The 19,994-nt window shown below is 44.8% G+C and overlaps 1 protein-coding gene across 10 annotated transcripts in view; it reads left to right on the forward strand.

Annotated features, from left to right (window-relative positions):
* scn8aa (sodium channel, voltage gated, type VIII, alpha subunit a) overlaps nucleotides 1-19,994 on the forward strand; it is a 61,328-nt gene that overhangs the window by 26,825 nt on the left and 14,509 nt on the right. For 6 of the 10 annotated variants that reach the window (XM_031565749.2, XM_031565746.2, XM_031565748.2 and 3 more), the window contains 11 exons: nucleotides 731-937; nucleotides 1,397-1,678; nucleotides 2,077-2,397; nucleotides 5,699-5,834; nucleotides 6,315-6,553; nucleotides 8,801-8,974; nucleotides 9,178-9,534; nucleotides 10,173-10,628; nucleotides 11,684-11,801; nucleotides 14,009-14,163; nucleotides 15,084-15,257. In XM_031565749.2, coding sequence (XP_031421609.1) covers nucleotides 731-937; nucleotides 1,397-1,678; nucleotides 2,077-2,397; nucleotides 5,699-5,834; nucleotides 6,315-6,553; nucleotides 8,801-8,974; nucleotides 9,178-9,534; nucleotides 10,173-10,628; nucleotides 11,684-11,801; nucleotides 14,009-14,163; nucleotides 15,084-15,257 — 2,619 coding nt within the window. The remainder of the gene's footprint in view (nucleotides 1-730; nucleotides 938-1,396; nucleotides 1,679-2,076; nucleotides 2,398-5,698; nucleotides 5,835-6,314; nucleotides 6,554-8,800; nucleotides 8,975-9,177; nucleotides 9,535-10,172; nucleotides 10,629-11,683; nucleotides 11,802-14,008; nucleotides 14,164-15,083; nucleotides 15,258-19,994) is intronic. The other 4 variants (XM_031565751.2, XM_042707575.1, XM_031565750.2 and 1 more) reach the window with 1 other exon arrangement.

Below are 19,994 nucleotides of genomic sequence, written 5' to 3' on the forward strand. Positions count from 1 at the left end.
AAGTAGGTCACACCAGCTATGGTGCGTTAATGCAATGGGTAACATTTTGCTTTCCCCTCATGTGGGAAAGCCATCACATTTAAATACTGCAGACCCATATCACACAGAGAGCTCTACGAGCCCCACAGCCCTAAGCTGTCACGGTGCGGTTTCAGTGAACAAAAAAACACGTGACATTTCATTTCATGTCCACGGCGTTATAGGCTTAACTTATTTCCGATGTGGTGGGACTCTTTCGTGTGGTTGGATGTCAATAGATCACCTAGATCCGCCTATGTTAAGTGAAAACCGCAGTCCCGTAATCTGTACAGCCAAAATGCACGAACATAGGGTCACGCATAATGTTCAGAGTCCCAAGGATTTGTACTTGAGTAATTGTCTGCGTAATTTTCTGCTTCTTAAATTAAATCGGACATAATTATTTGTACCTCATTCTTCAGTTTTTTCCGTGAAGAGCTCAGAGTTAGAGTAAGAGTGTTTCCTCTTAAAGATGCTATTGGATGTTTACCAGTTTTATGTATTCAGCATGTGGAAATCAACAACAAAAACAATGCTGTAAATAACAATAAATAATAGTAATGCAGGAAATAAAGCATGCCGTCTGGAATTAAGGTCAATAAAACCCCATCATCAAGGTGTTATTATTTATTTATTTGGAAAACGTTTGGAATGGCCAAATTAAATCCAGTATGGTGTTGTAACGTGCGATCCTCTTGTGTCCACCCTCCAGACGCTGAGGGCTGCAGGGAAGACCTACATGATCTTCTTCGTGCTGGTGATCTTCGTGGGCTCCTTCTACCTGGTGAATCTGATCCTGGCCGTGGTGGCCATGGCCTACGAGGAGCAGAACCAGGCCACCATGGAGGAGGCGGCACAAAAGGAGCAGGAGTTCCAGGCCATGCTGGAAGCTCTGAAGAAACACCAGGAGGACGCACAGGTCTGTGCTTCAAAGAGCAGCATGCACACACACACACACACACACACACACACACACACACGTACACACAAACATACATTAAATACACACACATGAACATACATAAACCACACACACACACACACATACACACACACACACACACAGACAACAAACCTACATTAAATACACACACATGAATATACATAAACCACACACACACACACACACACACACACACATACACACACACACATAAGCACATGCCTCTGCCCTCAAGCTGCTATGGACATTTATTCATGTTCTCAGATTCTAGGAAGTTGAATTATTAGCAGGGCATCAGTATGTTTTCTTGTCTTACATAGAGGAGAGAGAGAAGTGTAATTATGCCGGGCTCACCACACCATATGTTACCAGCATAGCTGTGGCTTTTCTCGTGTTTTTATTGAATGCAAAAATAATTAAAAATCCCACCCCCAGGCAAATGCCATGGCAACGTCGGCGGGCACGGTGTCGGAGGATGCGGTGGAGGACGATGGCGAGGGCAACCTCTCCTGTACCTCCTCCGAGATGTCCAAGCTGAGCTCCAAGAGCGCCAAGGAGCGTCGCAACCGCAAGAAGAAGTGGCGGCAGAAGGAGCAGGGCGAGGAGAAGGGCGACTACGAGAAGTTTGTCAAGTCCGAGTCGGACGACGGCATCAAGAAGAGCCGCTTCCGTTTCCCAGACAACCGGCTGGGCCGCAAGACCTCCATCATGAACCAGGTGACAGGGAGGGCTGTGGTGGAGGACGGGGTTGGAATGGGCAGATTTCCAGAGAGCTGTGACACTTGGAGCACCTGTGTGACTTTTTCTCTCCTTTTCTCTCCATTTTTCTCTCCACTGCTCACGGCTGCCTCCTCCTCCTTCCTCCTCCTCTCCTCTTGCCTCTTTCTCTCATTCCTCTCTACTTATCTCTGCTCTACTCCTTTCTTCAACTCTATCCCTCTCTATCTCTGCTCTATCCCGCTATCCTCCTCTTTTCTACTCACCTTCCTTTCCCACTCTCCCTCCTGCGTCCCTTCTCTTCTCTCTCTCTCTCTCTAACGGTCTCTCCCTCTTTCTCTCTCACTCTCTCACTCTCTCTCTCTCTCTCTCTCTCTCTCTCTCTCTCTCCTCCTCAGTCCCTGCTCAGCATCCCCGGCTCCCCCTTCCTGTCGCGGCACAACAGCAAGAGCAGCATCTTCAGCTTCAAGGGTCGCGGCAAGGATGGTTGCGGCTCGGAGAACGAGTTCGCCGACGACGAGCACAGCACAGTGGAGGAGTGCGAGGAGCGCCGCAACTCGCTCTTCAGCCCGTACCGCCGCAGCAGCTACAGCGGCTACAACTACGGCAAGCGCAACAGCACGGTGGACTGCAACGGCGTGGTCTCCCTGATCGGCCCCGGGCCCGGCGGACGCCTTCTGCCTGAGGTGATAATAGATAAGGCAGCTACTGACGACAGTGTAAGGAAGGAATTTCAATCGCAGGATGAGTCTAGGCATGATGGTCCACCCGCCCCTCCTCCCTCCTGTTCCCCCCCCTTCTTTTTTCTTTCATGTCGGTTGTTTTGGCTCGGGGTTCTTTCTAGACTTTTCTCTCCTCTTCTCTTCTCTCTCTCACTCTCTCTTTTTCTCTTTTGGTCTGGATTTCTGAAGAGCGGCTAATTTCTTACATGTCTGTTCTTCCTCTTCTTCCTCCTCTTCCTCCTCTTCGTTCTTTCTTCTTTTCTTCATCCTCTTCCTGTTCTTCTTCGGCTCTTACCTCCACAAGTGCTGTAGATCTCCTCTACCTTTCATAAATAACACATTGCCATCAGTAAAAAAGACCATTTCAGAAAATGACTAAGAAAAAAAAAATGTGTCAATTAAAGGATAATGACTACATTAAAGAGCAATGCCCTTAATGATATATATTATTGAGCTAAAAATAATTAGCGATTGAGATGGATCGCTAGAAGATATTTGTAGGTGAATATCTTCATTTCCCATGTGTCCAGTGCCACATTCAGTAAATGTGATTCCAAAGACACGCGACGCTTTCCTCGACATTTACCTTCCATTTTGATATGCAGTCTTATAATACACCTCGTTGTACACGCCTCACACTTTCGCTAAAAAGATCTAGTGCATTAAATGAAAGAACTCTGTCCATAGCTCCCAAAACAGAACAAGTTCTGCTGGAGAGCACTGTGGCACGAAGACCAATGATATATCCCTGATAGTTAATGCCTTTTAACCTGGACATATATGACTTATTATCCTCTTCCTTTTCTTGTGGCCACAGTTTCATCTTAATCCTTTGTGACATAAGAAGGATGTTACCAACATTTCTCCTGATGTTATCAGCTTCATTGAATTGAATGTGTGCCACACAAAATGATGAGACATATGGAGGGATTATTTGCGGCCACTATTAGCATGTCTTGTAGTGAGGATCTTGAGCTCAACAGAAATACCATTATGGGTATGATGGGTCATTTGTATGCATTTGATACGGATACGAGACAGACTACACGACATTGGTGTCATTTGATACGGATACGAGGCAGACTACACGACATTGGTGTCATTTTCAGGAAACAGACCATGGCTGTCACCATTCCTTCATCATTGTCCTTGTTTGACCCGTATCATTGTATCATTGTACATTCTGCTAATCTCATTGGCCAGGTCTCTGTCTGCCACTGGTGCTTGTTATCAGTGGGGAATACATTCACCACACTTAAATGAGATCCCTTTCTCACAGCGGATTTTATTTCCACCTTGTCCCTCACCCCAACCTGAATTTAAGCTTACTGTGACTCTGCAAAATCCAAATTGCTAATATATGGACTCATTGGATTTTGCCCATCATTCTCTCTCACTCACTGTTCCCTTATCTACTAATAGTCCCCTCTCCCCTCAGTCTACACTATCCTGTCTGTATCTGTCTCTCATACTCTCTCTCTCTCTCTCTCTCTCTCTCTCTCTCTCTCTCTCTCTCTCTCTCCCTGTATGTCTTTCTGCTCCTCTCTCTCTTTCTTCCTAATATTGGCAGCCATGTTGTCAGGCTGTGCTGCTGTGCTGGGTGGTCCGTGGGCTCGCTCCTCTCTCCTCCCCTTGCTCGACCACGTCTCGGGGAAGAGAAAGGAGGAGGGACCACCCCTCTGACATCAGCAGCCCGCCACTAAATCTTGCCGCTGTCAGCACGACAACACATCCAATCAGTCCCACCAATGTCACGCCATCTGCCTCTCTATGTCTTTGGTCTGAGACCAACAAGGGCCCCTCTGCCCTTTCTCTGCTCTGCCTCTCTCTCTGCCTCTCTCTCTTTCTCTCTTTCTCTATTTATTTCTCTATTTCTCTCTCCCTTTTTCTCTGATTTTCTCTGATCCTTATTTCTCTCGCTTGGTCTTTAAAAAAAAAAAAAGCCAGTGGCGATATTCTACTCTCCTCATCCTTCTGTTAGTAAGCATGGTAGTTTAACATCCTAACTCCTCTCTCTCTCTCTCTCTCTCTCTCTCTCTCTCTTTCTTTCTCTCTCTCTCTCAACCTGGAGCCTCTCTGTAACCGTTATAGTCCGTTTCACTCCAGCATGGAACCAAGTGAATGGGGTTTCCTTTCCTCTGCTCTCGTTCCTTTCCTCTCTCTCTCTAACTCCTGTGCATGGTGCTGATGCTGATCTGATGCACGCCGACTGGTCGCCCCTCCCCCCTGTGTCTCTGCTGTGCACAGGGGGCGGAGGTGTGGAGGCTTCAGGGCAGACGTGGCGCTGAGCTCAGGACAAAAAAAATAAATAAAAAATATGCACACTTCTTTGAAACAAAAAAAAACACACTGGTGCTAAAGCAAAGGAAGGCTGCACAACACACAAACACGTCCCATAAACAACCTCTTCAAAATGCGTCATAAGCTCTTCCATAATGCCTTATATCTATACATAAAGGCTGATGTCACAAAGCCACTGGTCTATGCTGGTGTTCATGGCAGTTATCTGTGGCAGCCATGTTGGATTATAAGCCTAAATGAAAATGGCTATAGAAATCAGTGGTGTCGGAGTTGTTAAATACTTCCCAAAGCATGTCCATATGTTTGTTAATGCTCATATGAATTTGTGGCTCTACTAGCTTCATAGGAAATAATGTTACTTGCCAAGTCAAAGATCCTTATGACTATTCCATAGCAAATATGACACTCTATACAAAGCATTGACATGCAAAGAAATATAGGTACCACATCATGTGTAGCATATACGACATTATACCTATGCTCATTTCGTATTATGAAGAGAGGATTTATTGGTTGTTTTACAAACACTGTTCTATAACACTGTTTTATAATTTTGCGCTTGACGTTTCCATATCTAAATACTTAGTGTCATTCAACATAATATATACGTTTCTAGTTCCAGTATAAAAAAAACGTATGTCCTGTCCTGAAATAATTATGACCTACACTATTATTACGATACATGTCTTCCATTACACAACCACACACATAGTGTTAAATGAGTGATGTTTCCCACCGTTAATCTAAAGATCTCGTCCCAGAGCTCCTCTTTGTCTGAAGCCTGCATGTTTCTCCATGTGAAATTGCATTAACCTCGTATTAAGGATGGATTCCTCAAGCTAACAATGTGAATAATGAGACATCAGACTGCGTTAAACCAAGCTCCTTTTCTCGGTTTCTGCTGGTGACTTGTAATTCCTCCTCTTCCCACCACTTGTGGTGCTGTGATATTTGTGAGGTCTTATTGTTTTGACCTTTATTGTTCTCTTTCCGACAGCCCACTACTGAGGTGGAGATAAAGAAGAAACTGTCTGGCTCTCTCATGGTTTCTGTGGACCAACTCAACACCTCATTCGGGCGAAAAGAGCGAGCAATGAGTGTCATGAGTGCGGTGACCAATACGCTCGCAGAGGGTATGGCCCTAGACGTTCTACTGTGATAAAACAAAAAAACTTCACCCCCTGTAAATTCCGTGAAGAGATTTCACAGTCCGAGAAGGAACAAACAAATACACTGCAAAAAATTGAAATCTTAGTAAGATGAAATATCTTAGATCAAGGCAATATATGCTTGTTTTTTGTCTGACAAGATATTTTTTCTTACCAGAGCATTTCACTTGTTTTTATTCTGGCCACACCAGTTTTAAGATATATATGGGTTCTTTTCAAAAAAAGTCTTGGTACAATTTTCCTGTTCTGTTGGCAGATACTTTTGCTTATTTTAAGTAATATATTCCCCATTGTATTACTTTTTTTTTCTTGTTTTTTAAAAGCTGCATTTTTGCAGTGTAACATTTAGATATTGGGAATCTGTTTGGAAGGTCAGTGAAGATCAGTTTGTCTGACAATCTCAGTTTTGTTTTTTCCCTCTTTCCCTTCTTGCCCCCACTACAGAACTGGAGGAGTCTCAGCGAAAGTGTCCTCCATGCTGGTACAAATTCGCCAACACATTCCTGATCTGGGAATGCTTTCCTATGTGGCTGACCATCAAGAAGATAACGCTGCAGATCGTGATGGACCCGTTCGTGGACCTGGCCATCACCATCTGCATCGTGCTCAACACCCTCTTCATGGCCATGGAGCACTACCCCATGACCCCCCAGTTTGAACATGTGCTGAGTGTGGGCAACCTAGTGAGTAGCTGTTCATTTGTTAGAGCCTGTTATGTTTATTTAATACATTTTTTTTTAAACAGATTTTAAGTTGTCTTTAAAAAAATGGCAGCTAAAGAAGATATCAGGAAGTCTCTTGTCAGTTGATAAAAGAGCCTATTCCCATTCCACAGAAGGACCCACACAGCTTTCTTCTGCAGAGACTCTGCTGCCGAGCACACAGGCTTTTTACACAGTGTCTCGAGTGACAGTAGAGTCTGTTTCTCTCTTTCGCTCTCTTGCATTTCTCCCTCTCTCTGTCCATTGCTCACTCTCTTGCAGTCGTCTCTCCTGTTCCTCTTCTCTGTCTGCTCTCTTTTCTGCTCTCATCTTTATCTCTTTTTATCCTTGATAGGTTGCATGACTCTCTCTCTCTCTCCCTCTCTCTCTCCCTCTCTCTCTCTCTCTCTCTTTCTTTCTCTCTCTCCCTCTCTCTCTTTCTTCTCTCTCTCTCTCTCTCTCTCTCCCTCTCCCTCTCCCTCTCTCTCTCTCTTTCTTTCTCTCTCTCTCTCTCTCTCTCTCCCTCTCTCTCTCTCTCTCTCTCTCTCTCTCTCTTCCTTTCTCTCTCTCTCTCTTCTTTCTCTCTCTCTCTCTCTCTCTCTCTCTCTCTGTGTGTCTGAGTGAGGTAGCTAGTGGGAGGGTTGCATTAATATTTCATCTTGCCTGATTGATGAGCGTTTCTCTAAAATGGTTCCTGAATCATAGCTATGGGGCTCAGCACGTCATGTGGTTCTGCCTCACTACAGTAAAGAATTCAGTCATTGGTACACGCATCTTTAACATGATGATTAATGATGATAGTGATGATTATAAAGATGATAATCTTTGCTTGTTGAAGTCACATCACAATTTCATCACCGCTTTCGTCATTCCAGTGTGTATGCTGTGTCCATGAGTGTGTGTGTGTGTGTGTGTGTGTGTGTGTTTGTGTGTGTGCTCCTGTGTCTGTGTCTGTGTTGAAGCAATGCTGTTATTGATATACGGTAGATGAGGAATTTGTTCAATCAATGCAGCAATCTGTACGGGACACAAATCGATGGACATGAATGTAATGCTGAAACCAAAATGCAAACGAACAGGGTAGCATATGTTAAATACCCCCATAACAAATGACAATATCTAGTGGTGTGAGTGGTATCGGTTTACAAGCATGGGGATTTTTTCAGGCAGTGGCTTGAGGTTTTGAAAGAAAATCAATACATAAAATGCATTTCCAAGTGATGTGAATGAAAGAAATGTGTAAAATGACTCTTACAAAACATTTCTGTGAGAATTTAAAAAAATACATTTACATACTAAGATAATCCACCTGCAGAGCCTTTACAGATGTTTATTCAGTCTTCAGTTTTTCTAATTGTTCACTGAATATCACCTTAACCAAACCCAAACCCAAACCCAAACCCTAACCCGAACCGTAACCATAAATTGTAGTTTCAACAGGTACTTTGTTTATAATCTGAGCATCTGTAGATAGGGAATAGATAGTAGTCTATAGGGGATCATCCAAATAAAGTAAAAAACGAATTTCACTTCAAATCCCCCTTTTGAAGTCATAATATATTGTATATGGCAAGTGGAAGTTTTAAAACAGAGACACAAACACACACACACACACACACACCTGCTGTTCCTATGCACATGGTGCTGTGAGACATCATTTGGCTTAGATGTGGCGGATGACTCATCCTGTCTGACATCACAGGCTCCGGAGGGCCATTCAGGAGCCGAGGCCACCGTTGGCACCTTGGCATCACGCCGCCGTGGGCTGCATGACTAAACGCGTCCTTCATCCATTGATAGGACCAGACGCTATCCCGCTGTGCCCGCTGATCACCAGACTGGCCCTGAAGGGCCCCGTGTGTCAGAGAGGCGTCTTAAAAACCGCCTGTTTTCAGCCACTGGAGGGTTTAGCAATTCAGATTGGAAAGTGCTTCATGAGGATAGCCAGTCTCAGAGCAGGGAGATGGTAAACAGTAGCCCCCGACCTTCCCATGACCTCAGAACAGAAGGCTGCTGGAGAGTGGAAAGAATGAGTTTCTGTAACAATATTAAGAAATACATAATATATACGTAATAATGAGAATTTCTCATTTTTTCACAAATGGTTATCAGGTTTTAATCGTTTCAAGGTCAGCTTTCTGCATTCTCTCTTTGTAGACTTTGCCATAATACACTTTGTGAGAGTGTCTGTTTAACCCCCCGACATCTCCTTCTCTGTCTCCTCGCCAGGTGTTTACAGGTATTTTCACTGCCGAAATGTTTGCCAAACTTGTTGCTATGGACCCATACTACTATTTTCAGGAAGGCTGGAACATTTTTGACGGCTTCATTGTGAGCTTGAGCTTAATGGAGCTGGGCCTGGCCAACGTCGAAGGGCTATCTGTCTTGAGATCATTCCGTTTGGTAAACATCATCTACATCATTTTTTTTCTATTCATCCTTTATAGTTCTACAAACAACTCCAATTATATCACCATTTTTATGATTTAACTGATTTGTAAATGTTGTCGGATAGCTTTGTCCCATCTCTGTTGACCAGGAATAATAGTTAAGGAATATTACCCTGTGATTCTGATCATTCATCTGCCCCCCTGCCCCCCCCCCAGCTAAGAGTCTTCAAGCTGGCCAAGTCGTGGCCCACACTCAACATGCTGATCAAGATCATCGGCAACTCAGTGGGCGCCCTGGGGAACCTGACCCTGGTGCTGGCCATCATCGTCTTCATCTTCGCCGTGGTGGGCATGCAACTGTTCGGCAAAAGCTACAAGGACTGCGTGTGCAAGATCGCCCAGGACTGCGAGCTGCCGCGCTGGCACATGAACGACTTCTTCCACTCCTTCCTCATCGTGTTCCGCGTGCTGTGCGGCGAGTGGATCGAGACCATGTGGGACTGCATGGAGGTGGCCGGACAGTCCATGTGCCTCGTCGTCTTCATGATGGTCATGGTCATCGGCAATCTGGTGGTAAGGGAACAGCATCCTCCGACATCCATGGAAGGCATTTCTGGCCTTGTGTTAAATCGTATGTTAAAATGTTAAAAAAGTTTTCTATTATGCTTATGTTAATTCATTTTTATGTTATTGTATTATTATAGTTCGTTTTTAATATGTTGGCACTCTGAGATTCTTTTGAATGAAGAGTGCATTACAAATAAAATAAATTATTATTATTATTATTAAACCTGGAACCCCTATGTTAACCCATTTCAAACCCTACATGCTGGGTCGAGACGGTTTAGTGTAGTATGACGGTTTAGTGTTCATACACACGACATCATAATTAGGTAGGAAACCTGGTTGTTTGGTGTTTTTGCCTTCTCACTCCATAGTGGAGCATAGGCCATCAACAGCGAGTTTCCACCGGATTAAGTTTCCACTTGTTCTCGATATTTCAGTAATTCAGTTAAATCCACTGAGCGAGGGATCGACCCACCCCAGTTAGGAAACCTGGTGGTGTTATGAAATCACCGGAATGCTTCCCTGTAGCATGACAATAATACAGTTTCTTCAGTTCAATATGTAAGAAACACTGTCAGCATGTTGATGCAGGGGGGGAGGGGGCTGTGAGCGTTTCTGAGCCTTTTGGGTGTGGACTCTCCTAGGTGCTGAACCTCTTCCTTGCCTTGCTGCTGAGCTCGTTCAGCGCGGACAACCTGGCGGCCACCGATGACGACGGCGAGATGAACAACCTGCAGCTGGCCGTCATCCGCATGAAGGTGGGCATCGCCTGGATGAAGATCAAAGTGCGTCACGTAGTGGCCGTCATCCTCAAGCGCAAGGTGGCGGACGAGGTGAAGCCGCTGGACGACATGTACGGCAAGAAGCTCAACTGCATCGCCAACCACACGGACATCAACCGCGACCTGGACTACCAGAACGGCACCACCAGCGGCATCGGCAGCAGCGTGGGCAAGTACATGATCGACGAGGACCACATGTCGTTCATCAACAACCCCAACCTGACCGTGTGCGTGCCCATCGCCGTGGGCGAGTCCGACTTCGAGAACCTCAACACCGAGGACTTCAGCAGCGAGTCGGAGGCCGAAGGCAGCAAAGATGTAAGTGGAAGGAGGAGGGGGAGGTGGGGGGGGGTGGGGGGTTGTGTCTCTCTCTTGCCCCATGCTGGTAATGTTGATGCAGAGTGAAAGGGAATGTTGACTCAGTTGAGCGTGAGTGGCTAGCAGCACAACCGCAGCCTCACTGGATGCTTTGCTTCTGTCCCCGCAGTAGAGGGGAAGGGCATCGAGTCAGTCGGCAAAGGGCTACGCATGAGTGGCGAACACTGCTCAGTCCCACAGTTAGATGTGTAACAGCTTTTCTTCGGAAAAGAAATCTGTTTTGATGAATCACGTAAGCTTTCATGAGCACATTGTTAAGTGTGTGTACTGACCTCTTTAGGATCCATGACAGATTTTCCAGTCGTTTAGCCCCATACTAAATCCCGTGGAGCTTAGCCTTGACAATGAATTGGCTGTTTGCACACACAATTTTTTCGCGGACATAGCTGCTGCATTTCTGTGTGTGGCGTCAGTGAGAGGCAGAGGTAATGATGGGGGCCATACTAAAAGCATGGGGGGGGACCCTGCGTACTGCTGCTGCTCAGCTCAGCCCAGCTCAGCCATTCATCACCTATGGATTTCCATAGACCCCCTGTCTGAGACCCGGCGCCCCAGACAGACCATCAGTCAAGCGTAATTACAGCAAGGTCAATGCCACCCGCTAATGCCATTATTTATGAACTTATTACACTCGGCAAGCAGAGAACTGCTAATGTTCATTGAGGAGGGCTACATGATGGGTAAATTACATAATCTGACACCGTCTTACTTCTGGTTGTAAAACACCAATTCTCTGTGTCTGTTTAGCATCTAGAGGCTGTATGAGGAATCGTAGCACCAGTAATACAACAGCACATGTCAGCCTCGTTACGTTAGATATGTTAGCGTCCTGTTTGATTGCCTCTAAATTAAACAGCAACAAAGAATTGACATAACCCTACTCGTTAATCTCTGTAAAATTAGCTCTTAAAGGAACTCTTGTAGACCTCTTGCACTGCTGAAAGCTTGCTCTAGTGTAGGCCTATACCTGTAACTCCTTCTTTCTGTCTGCTCAGAATGATGACACGAGCTCTTCGGAGGGCAGCACCGTAGACATCAAGCCGGACGTGGAGGACGTGGTGGTGGTGGAGGCCGTGGAGGAGTATGTGGAGCCAGATAGATGCTGGACAGATGGTACAGAATCCTTGTCTCAGCTCTCTCCATCTTGAAGTCCATTAAGTCTTTAGAGTTTGGATACCTGAGGAAAGGCTTCTTAGCCAACCTTATTTGAACCTCTTTCATTAGACACAAAGTGACACACTTGTTATCATGACAGCTTTTTTTTTTTTGAAAAGTGGTTCGATGTTCAGCTTTGTGAAGAACCTGGTGACAACCGAACGTTTTCTCTAAGTACGGGAACACATTTTGTTCTATTGCTCGTGATGAAGTATACAGGGACACACTAGTTAGCATGGGTAGTAGGACATTGATATTCTGTACTTCAATGACCCTAAACCTAACCTGCACAAACATAAATCATACATTATTGGAACTTCTGTTTAGCTTCCTGTATTTACCCTCACCCTATGGCAGGGGTGGCGAACCTGCGGCTCGCGAGCCGCATGCGGCTCTTTGCCGGCTGACGTGCGGCTCGGCTCCAGCTCGAGTGCTCACTGACTTTGCTCTTGGGGTACAGAATTTTCATATTGTAAAATAAACATCTAAAATGCATATGCATATATTTGGCAATACAGAGAAAAAGCTGTCCGATTTGAATGTGGTATTTATTCATATATATTTTGTCATCACGCGATCTTGAGAGATGTCTTTAAGTAACGTTAATGTTCCAAACATGAAACATTCTAATGTGTGCACCCAGTCTCAGAGAGTTACTAGCCAGACTAGCAGTAGCTACTGACAGAATGCCATGGACCCAGGAAAGCATAAAGCTAAACGAAAATATGAAGATGAACACCGGATGTTTTTTGCCTAAAATGGGAGGAATTATTTGCGGAGCGAAATGGAAAACCCCTCTGCTTAATATGCCAGACGTCACTGTCGCATTTTAAAGCCTCAAACTTAGAGTGCCGTCTCTCCACACACCATGCTAACATAGCCCAGGAGTCCCTAAAGGCACAGAGCTGTGCAAGCACAAGGTAAATACTTTGAAACGTCAGTCAGAGAAACAGACTCAGCTTTTTCGGAAATTCACGAAGTACTCTGAAACGGTCACGTTGGCATTGTATCAGGTGGCATGGAATATTGCTCGAACAAAAAAGTAATATAGTGAGGGAGAGTTTGTGAAGTCTTGTGTACGTGATGTCGTTGCTATCCTCAACCCTGAACATGACGGATCATAGCGGTCTGTGTCAGACCTGCAGCTGTCAGGCACGAAAATTGAACAGAGGATATCTGACATTAACAACATAATTGAGACAGTTATGTACAGATCTTGAGAAGTGATCCCTGGAGTAGCCTCCCCAAAAGTTTCCTTAGCCCCACTGTTGTTTTGTGTTATAAAGTATCCGAATGAGAGTTGAAACCGTCTTTATTCACAACCACAGTTTACACCAAGAGCATACATGTGTGTCGAGCTCCCGCTAACAACATAACTAATAACGTGACGTTAATCCTGCGAGACCCACTCATAGTACGGTAACACTTTAGGATCAAACAGTTAAACAGTACAGCTATCTACACCCACCAAAAAATATATATGAAGTTTAAAATAGTAAAAGAAACGTAATGGTTAAATCATCTCGAGTTAATTATAGATGTCGTGGCTCTCTTTTATCATGCCGGTTCATTGATCCTGTGGGTATGCTACCCTATTCAGTAGCTTCGCCAGCTATAACTAGCTAGTGAACTCTAGCCTACACAACGTTAACCTACTCACTTGAGCTGCAAATCCCTACCATGCTACAGTATAATTAGCACCTATCTCAGCAGATGTCTTCAATATGTTTATTTTTGTGCCATATTTTAAATCAAAATGTGTTAATTTCTCTTCCTAAAACCCACTAGAGGACTATTTAAAAGGTTATTTTCAAAAAAATCTTATGGGGGACCATGCCCCCAGACCCCCCTAGTTTTGCTGGGTCACAGGGAAAATAATAGGTTTTAGGTAGGGGCTTTCCCCCCCTAAAAGTGGGAACCTAGATTCGTGTGGCTCTTCGAAATGGTGTTGGGTTTTGTTGTGGCTCTTTTAGCTGGACTGGTTAGCCACCCCTGCCCTATGGTATGTAGCTACAAGCTGGCTAAAGCTAGCTAAAAGAGTGGTAGAAGGTTAAAAAAAGGTACATGTGTAAATTTCATGGTGATATCTCAGTATGTTGATGTTATAATTGGATGAATAGATGATGGCTAGCTGGGGCTAAGTTCTTTGTTGTTGTCTCTGCTAGGTTGCATTGCGCGTTACCCGTGCTGTGACGTGCCCATCACATTTGGCTGGGGCAAATACTGGTGGTTCCTGAGAAAGACCTGCTATCTCATTGTGGAGCACAACTGGTTTGAGACCCTCATCATCTTCATGATCTTGCTTAGCAGTGGAGCTCTGGTAAGTGTGCACACGTGAACACTTCCACATAGCTGTGGATGACAGAGGGATGGTATAGTTTAAAAATATAAATCTATAATATCCATGTCTTCTATAAAGGACATGTACAAAAGCCCTGTGGCTTTTTGTAAAGTCTGGTATCCTCAGTTGCACTGCTTTAAATCAAACCACACAAATAGCCTCTCAGATCTTGCAATCTCTCTCTCTCTTTTTCAGTCAGTTAACTCTCTGATGTATTGGGGCGGCATGATGGGGCGTCCCAGCCAAATGGTTTTCTCCATGCCGTCTGATTTAGTCATTATCAGACTGCCCACATTAAACTGGAGTATGTGTTAGCCCACTGCTGAATGGGTCATTTCTAGACACACACACAGACACACAGACACACAGACACATGCAGCAGGAGAGGCTCCCTCAGCAGGAGAGGCCAAATGAGGGGGGGGGGGGGGCGGCATCTGGGCATCTGATTGGCTGAGAGAGAGAGTTGCAGCCATCTTACTCATTATGGATGGCTGAGAGCTGGAGCCTGCTGCACAGCAGTTCTAGGTGACGTGATTAATGGGCTGTACCATTTATCAAATGGAATAGAGGGGGAGTTTATTTTCTAGTGGAGGGAAGAGCTTTGAGAATATAGTGTCTAAAAAAATGTGATCACACATTGCATAAATACCATTGTATCTTCTTATCGATTTTCTGTCTTATCTATTTATCAATCTTTAGATTGTCTATTTATTATTTAGATTGTCTATTTATCTATCCAGAGGGAGACTTATGTAACATATTTTTTCCTCGTTTGTTGCCCACCAACAGCTATCCCTTCCCTCTTTTACTTGTATATGTGTCATAATGACTAGCTCGTATGGCAGAACTTGAAGATGCATCCACTCACAAGCGTGTAACATCTGGTTTGTGAACCGCAGGCCTTTGAGGACGTGTACATCGAGCAGAGGAAGACCATCCGCGTCATCCTAGAGTACGCTGACAAGGTGTTCACCTACATCTTCATCCTGGAGATGTTGCTCAAGTGGGTGGCCTATGGGTTTTACAAGTATTTCACCAACGCTTGGTGCTGGCTGGACTTCTTCATTGTAGATGTAAGTCAACCTGTTCATTTCCTTTAGATGTATGGACCTGTGATTTTGGTCAGTAACAAGTAGATGTTTGAAAAAAAAAAAAAAAATCCTGTACACCTTGTTGACGAATGGGGTTCATTTGAAACATTCTTGGAAAGATTCTCCTCCGCTGCGCATCGGGGTCCCATTGGGATTTATTTTTTCGATAATGACCGCCAGACTATACATTATCCCTTACTTAACGCATCCCATCAGAGTAGTTATTGACGTATTTTTAAGTCTTATCCAGTTCAGTTTTGAATAATAAGGATGCCGTTGATACGCTACTCATTTTAACATGACATTTCTGGAAAAAAGAAAGATGTATACCTTATGCTTCGGCTCTTAGCGAGATGTATTTTTCTTATGCTTGGCTCTGTGCTGACAGCTTACATTAAATGTTTCTGAATGCGTTTTAGAAATAGCAGACACATCAAATGAAGTCTCTTCGAGATGTCAGTTTAAGTGGAAAGGCGTGTAACCCCAAAGAAACAGAAAGACATACTTCCACTGAAACTCTATACCCTCTTGACAGTACTTTGTGTAACAGCAGTCTGGGCGCGGTTCCACTCAGTAGTGTTCTTGGTTCCTCAACAAGGTGTTGCAGTTTTGGGGGTTCGTTTAAGAAGCGACACAGTTTAAAATGTTGCAGTAGTAGTGTCATGGGTTTTGCATGGGTGAGAGATTTAAAAGTAAAAAAAAAAAAAAATGCTAATCCATTGTCTGCTGCAGTATCTGATGTACACTAATTCTAAACGGGGAACGGGAGTTGTTGAACCATTTGAAGAATGCTCCCCCGAGTCTAAATGTCCTCACCTGAAATAACCACCCCTCACCCTCGCACTACCGTGAGACAATCTCCGTGTTAATGTGTGTAAAACTGAGCTGCTTGAATGTCACACACACACACAATTCCTCTGCTAAACAGTCACCTTCAGATTCCCCACTGACTGCCCCCTGATCTGTGACCAGCAAGGAATTGTGTGACCAGCAAAGAAATACTGTATGCTTTAAATACATGCCAACTTTGCTATTTAGTCATTGACCCTGGCCACAGATTCCAACGTGATGCCAGTGGTGCTGCCACTGTAAAATGGTGGCACATTCTAGAGTCTTCCTATCAATAGCATGGCTTATTGATACTCAATACAATACGTATTCAAGCAATGCTCAGCCCCAGAGAAACATGTGTTTACTGTGCTGGGTTTTTCTGACCTGTCTTATTTGGTGTGTTTGGTATGAAATATGTATTTACTGTATGTAAGATGTATGTATGTATGTATGATGCCTTGTCTATGTCCGACTGGTTCTCATTCTCTACCCTCACTGTGAGCGAGCTTCCAAGTCACCTTGCCTAAGTAGAGGGATTAATACTATGGCAGAGAACTGCTTGCAGCCCCCATATCAAAATAACCTCTTTATAAATGAGTTTAAAGTTGTTTCCCCCCCCCCATTAAAAGTAAAGGAATATGATTAATTGATCACATCAAGCAGTACTCGAGGGGGGTGGGTTGCCGAAGTGAATGCTTGGAAGTGGGCTTGACCGTGAGGGACCCAGAGCAATGTCCTGTGAGTGTGACTCCCATGGTGGGAAAATGTTTTTGATGGCAACAGCCTCGTTATTGGAAAGATTTGACTACTGCTGTTATGTGTACATGTGTGTGTGTGTATGTGTGTGTATGTGTGTGTGTGTGTGTGTGCGTGTGTGCTATGACCCTGAGCTAACTGACTTTCAGCTGAACCCAACACATGCTGCAGAGCTGAGAAGCATGTCCAGAGAGGAGCCAGATCTCCATACATGCTAACATGCTGAACAGACACACTGGCACCGACACAAACACACACACTTGGACATCTTTTACTGTATACATTGTCATTTACAATTGACTGCTAAATCCAGTACTACTCATATTTTATCCATGAGGAAGTGGATACTAACACTAATCTTTCCCCTGCCCGAGTAATCACTCACAATCTGTGAAAAAAAACTGCATACAGACAATTGACATGCAGCTTCTCCCTGACATGTTTTTTAGGGCAACTGATGATGACATATTTCCTCACATTCTTAGAACTGAATGTGAACCAGAAATAGCCCAAAATAATTCTGAGGACATAGGACGCCACCTCCCTCAGTAGCCTTGCCCCTACCCCTTCTGGCGGAGCCTTAGGTGGTCTTGGGATATGCAGTCCTGCACTGTGGTGCCTCCGGCAGGTGCTGGACTAACACTGGGCAGGGAGCAAACTACAAATTTCCCAAGCTGTAATTTGCACTGTGTATGTGTTTTGAACCGTGTGCAACCTCCTCTCCCCGCGCCCCGCCCCCCCCACCCCCGACCCCCGACCCCTGCTCTTCCTTTAAAAGTGTGACACCTGCTCTAACCTCCGGAGTGTGTGAGGTGTGTGAGCGGAGGTGTTGTGATGTTGAAGGACATTGGCGGCGGACGGTGAGTTGTGGTCCTGACATCGCCTCTCTCTCTCTCTCTCGCTCTCTCTCTCTTCCTGTACTGCACTCTCCACTGTCCTGTGGTCGTCTCTCTCTCTCTTTCGCCCTCTCTCTCTCTCTCTCTCTCTCCCTCTCTCTCTCTCTTGGGAGCGCTGGCTCCTGTGTGTCCCGTTTGTGACCTGTGGCTTCCGCTGTCCAGTGTTGTCACGCCTCTTACAGTGTCCAATCAGGAAGGGGCTTAAGAAAAGGGGGAGGCCGCCATCATTGACCAGCATGCATCACTAATGTCGGTGTCTCTGTGAGCGTGTGTGTGGATCAATGTTGGTGTTGGTCCAGTGATGTGTGTATGTATGTTTGTTTGTTTGTTTGTTTGTTTGTTTGTTTGTTTGTTTGTGTCACATTCTTCACATGGTTTTTCTATTTCAGATTTTCTCATTGTCATTTTTCGGCTCTTGATGAGTGCTGCCTGTGTGCTTGTTGAGAGAGTGCTGGCAGGTGATGGCTTACTGTACGCTGTAAAGACCTATTCCGAGACTTTGGCCTAGTACGTACAGGGCCCCCTGTAGACCGGGCGAAACAAATCGCCACAATTGTATTGTCATTGGCCAAGATGAAGCACATTTTGACACACGTAAGATAAATAGTCCCCATAGGAGGAAGGTTCCACAGCTGTGGGATAGTGCGACGTGTGTATTATACATAAATGATACAGACAGATACAGAAAGATATTTGTTGAAAACCCCTTAGCAGACATAGCACATAGCATAGCACACGTAGTTATTACATACGTTCATCTGTTCTGTATGCTCATCTGAGGCCATTGCAAATAGTCCAAAGAGATCGCTCTGAGGTCAGAGAGCGCTCGTCATTTTCTACTGTAAATGCGAGAAATGAGCCCAGTCAGGTTGAGCCTAGAGCAGACAGCAGCACAGTGTGTATGGGTGTTAACACAGTGTGTATGGGTGTTAACACGGAGTGTTTGGCTTTTTGCGTCACAGTTGCTTTTATTTTTTTATGCACATTTTGCTTTTTGTGTTCCTTCTCTTAGTTTTTTTGGGCGGCGGGTGGGAGTTGAATTTCTGTTTTTTGCTTTTCTGTTTTTGTTGTCCTCATTCAGATCACCGCCACCCATTGTCATTGACCTTGCCTTGCAGAGCTGTGAGCGAGAGCTGTGAGCGAGTGAAGGGGGGCCGTGCTGCGGCGTCCAACGCGGGGGGGGGCTGGCTCCCACTGGGCCAGGCCCTCAGACTCAGGCTGAAGGTGACCATATCCCCACAGAAGTGTGACCGTAGAGTGAGGTGAAAGCTTTATTCACACTCCCCCCTCCCCAGGGGGGAAGTGGCCAAGGATTTGAGCTTTTTGGCACGAACCCAACTGGTCTCAGATTCCCACTTTTGGATTGAGAGATCAAGTCTCAGTGGATGCATTTATAGTTTGTTTTTACACTCTCTGCTCGCCCCTCCACATATTGTTTTTTATTTATTTTTTGTAAAATCAGTTCACAATATGACTAACAGGGAGCATGTTTACAATAAGGATATTCATAATATAAAATGAAATAATTTACATACATTTTAAAATTGGCAAAAATGAAAGCTTTTTTTTTATTTATTTGTTTACTTTGCATTTGTGGTAGAATCTAAGTTAGAGCTACAACTTGCATCCAAAAGGCCAAAGACTCAAATGCCCTCGTATGGACAGTGATCCCATCCCCATAAAACTTTCGCCTTCCGTAGACTCCCCCCCTCTGTGAGTTGGTCTGCTTTGGGTGTTGTGAACTTCTTTGGCAGTGTATTTTACTGAGTCTGTCAGTGGCTGGTTGAAGGTGTGTTCAGGTCTGTTTGATATCCCTGTGTGCAGTAAGGAACTACAGCCCTGCTCTCAGTCCCACTGGCCAGTCATTTCCTGCTATATGTTGTGTCACCTTGGCAACGACAAACTACAACTCTTATAGGTGGTGGCCACAGCACATATTCTTTCAGAGCCAGTTCTAGTAGCCGCCATCTACTTGCTGTGAATGCAGAACATTTGGCTGATAGTTTTCCATTCTGCTGTGCCCGTGCCACACTGTTTTACTCACCTGTTTTACTCCAAACGTGTCCTTGTATCTATTTCTTTGATCTATTTTACTCCCTTAATACATTCTGGGTGTGAGTGTATATTGCGGCTGTGCCTCTTGGCTCTCGGCCAGTTGCTGTGGGACTGAGCTGGGCTCGAGGTCCTCTGATGTCATTCTGTCCTTTTAGTGCCGTCCAGTACAAGTGACTAGCCG

Source organism: Clupea harengus, chromosome 4 (genome assembly GCF_900700415.2).
Source record: "Clupea harengus chromosome 4, Ch_v2.0.2, whole genome shotgun sequence".
Classification (NCBI taxonomy): domain Eukaryota; kingdom Metazoa; phylum Chordata; class Actinopteri; order Clupeiformes; family Clupeidae; genus Clupea; species Clupea harengus.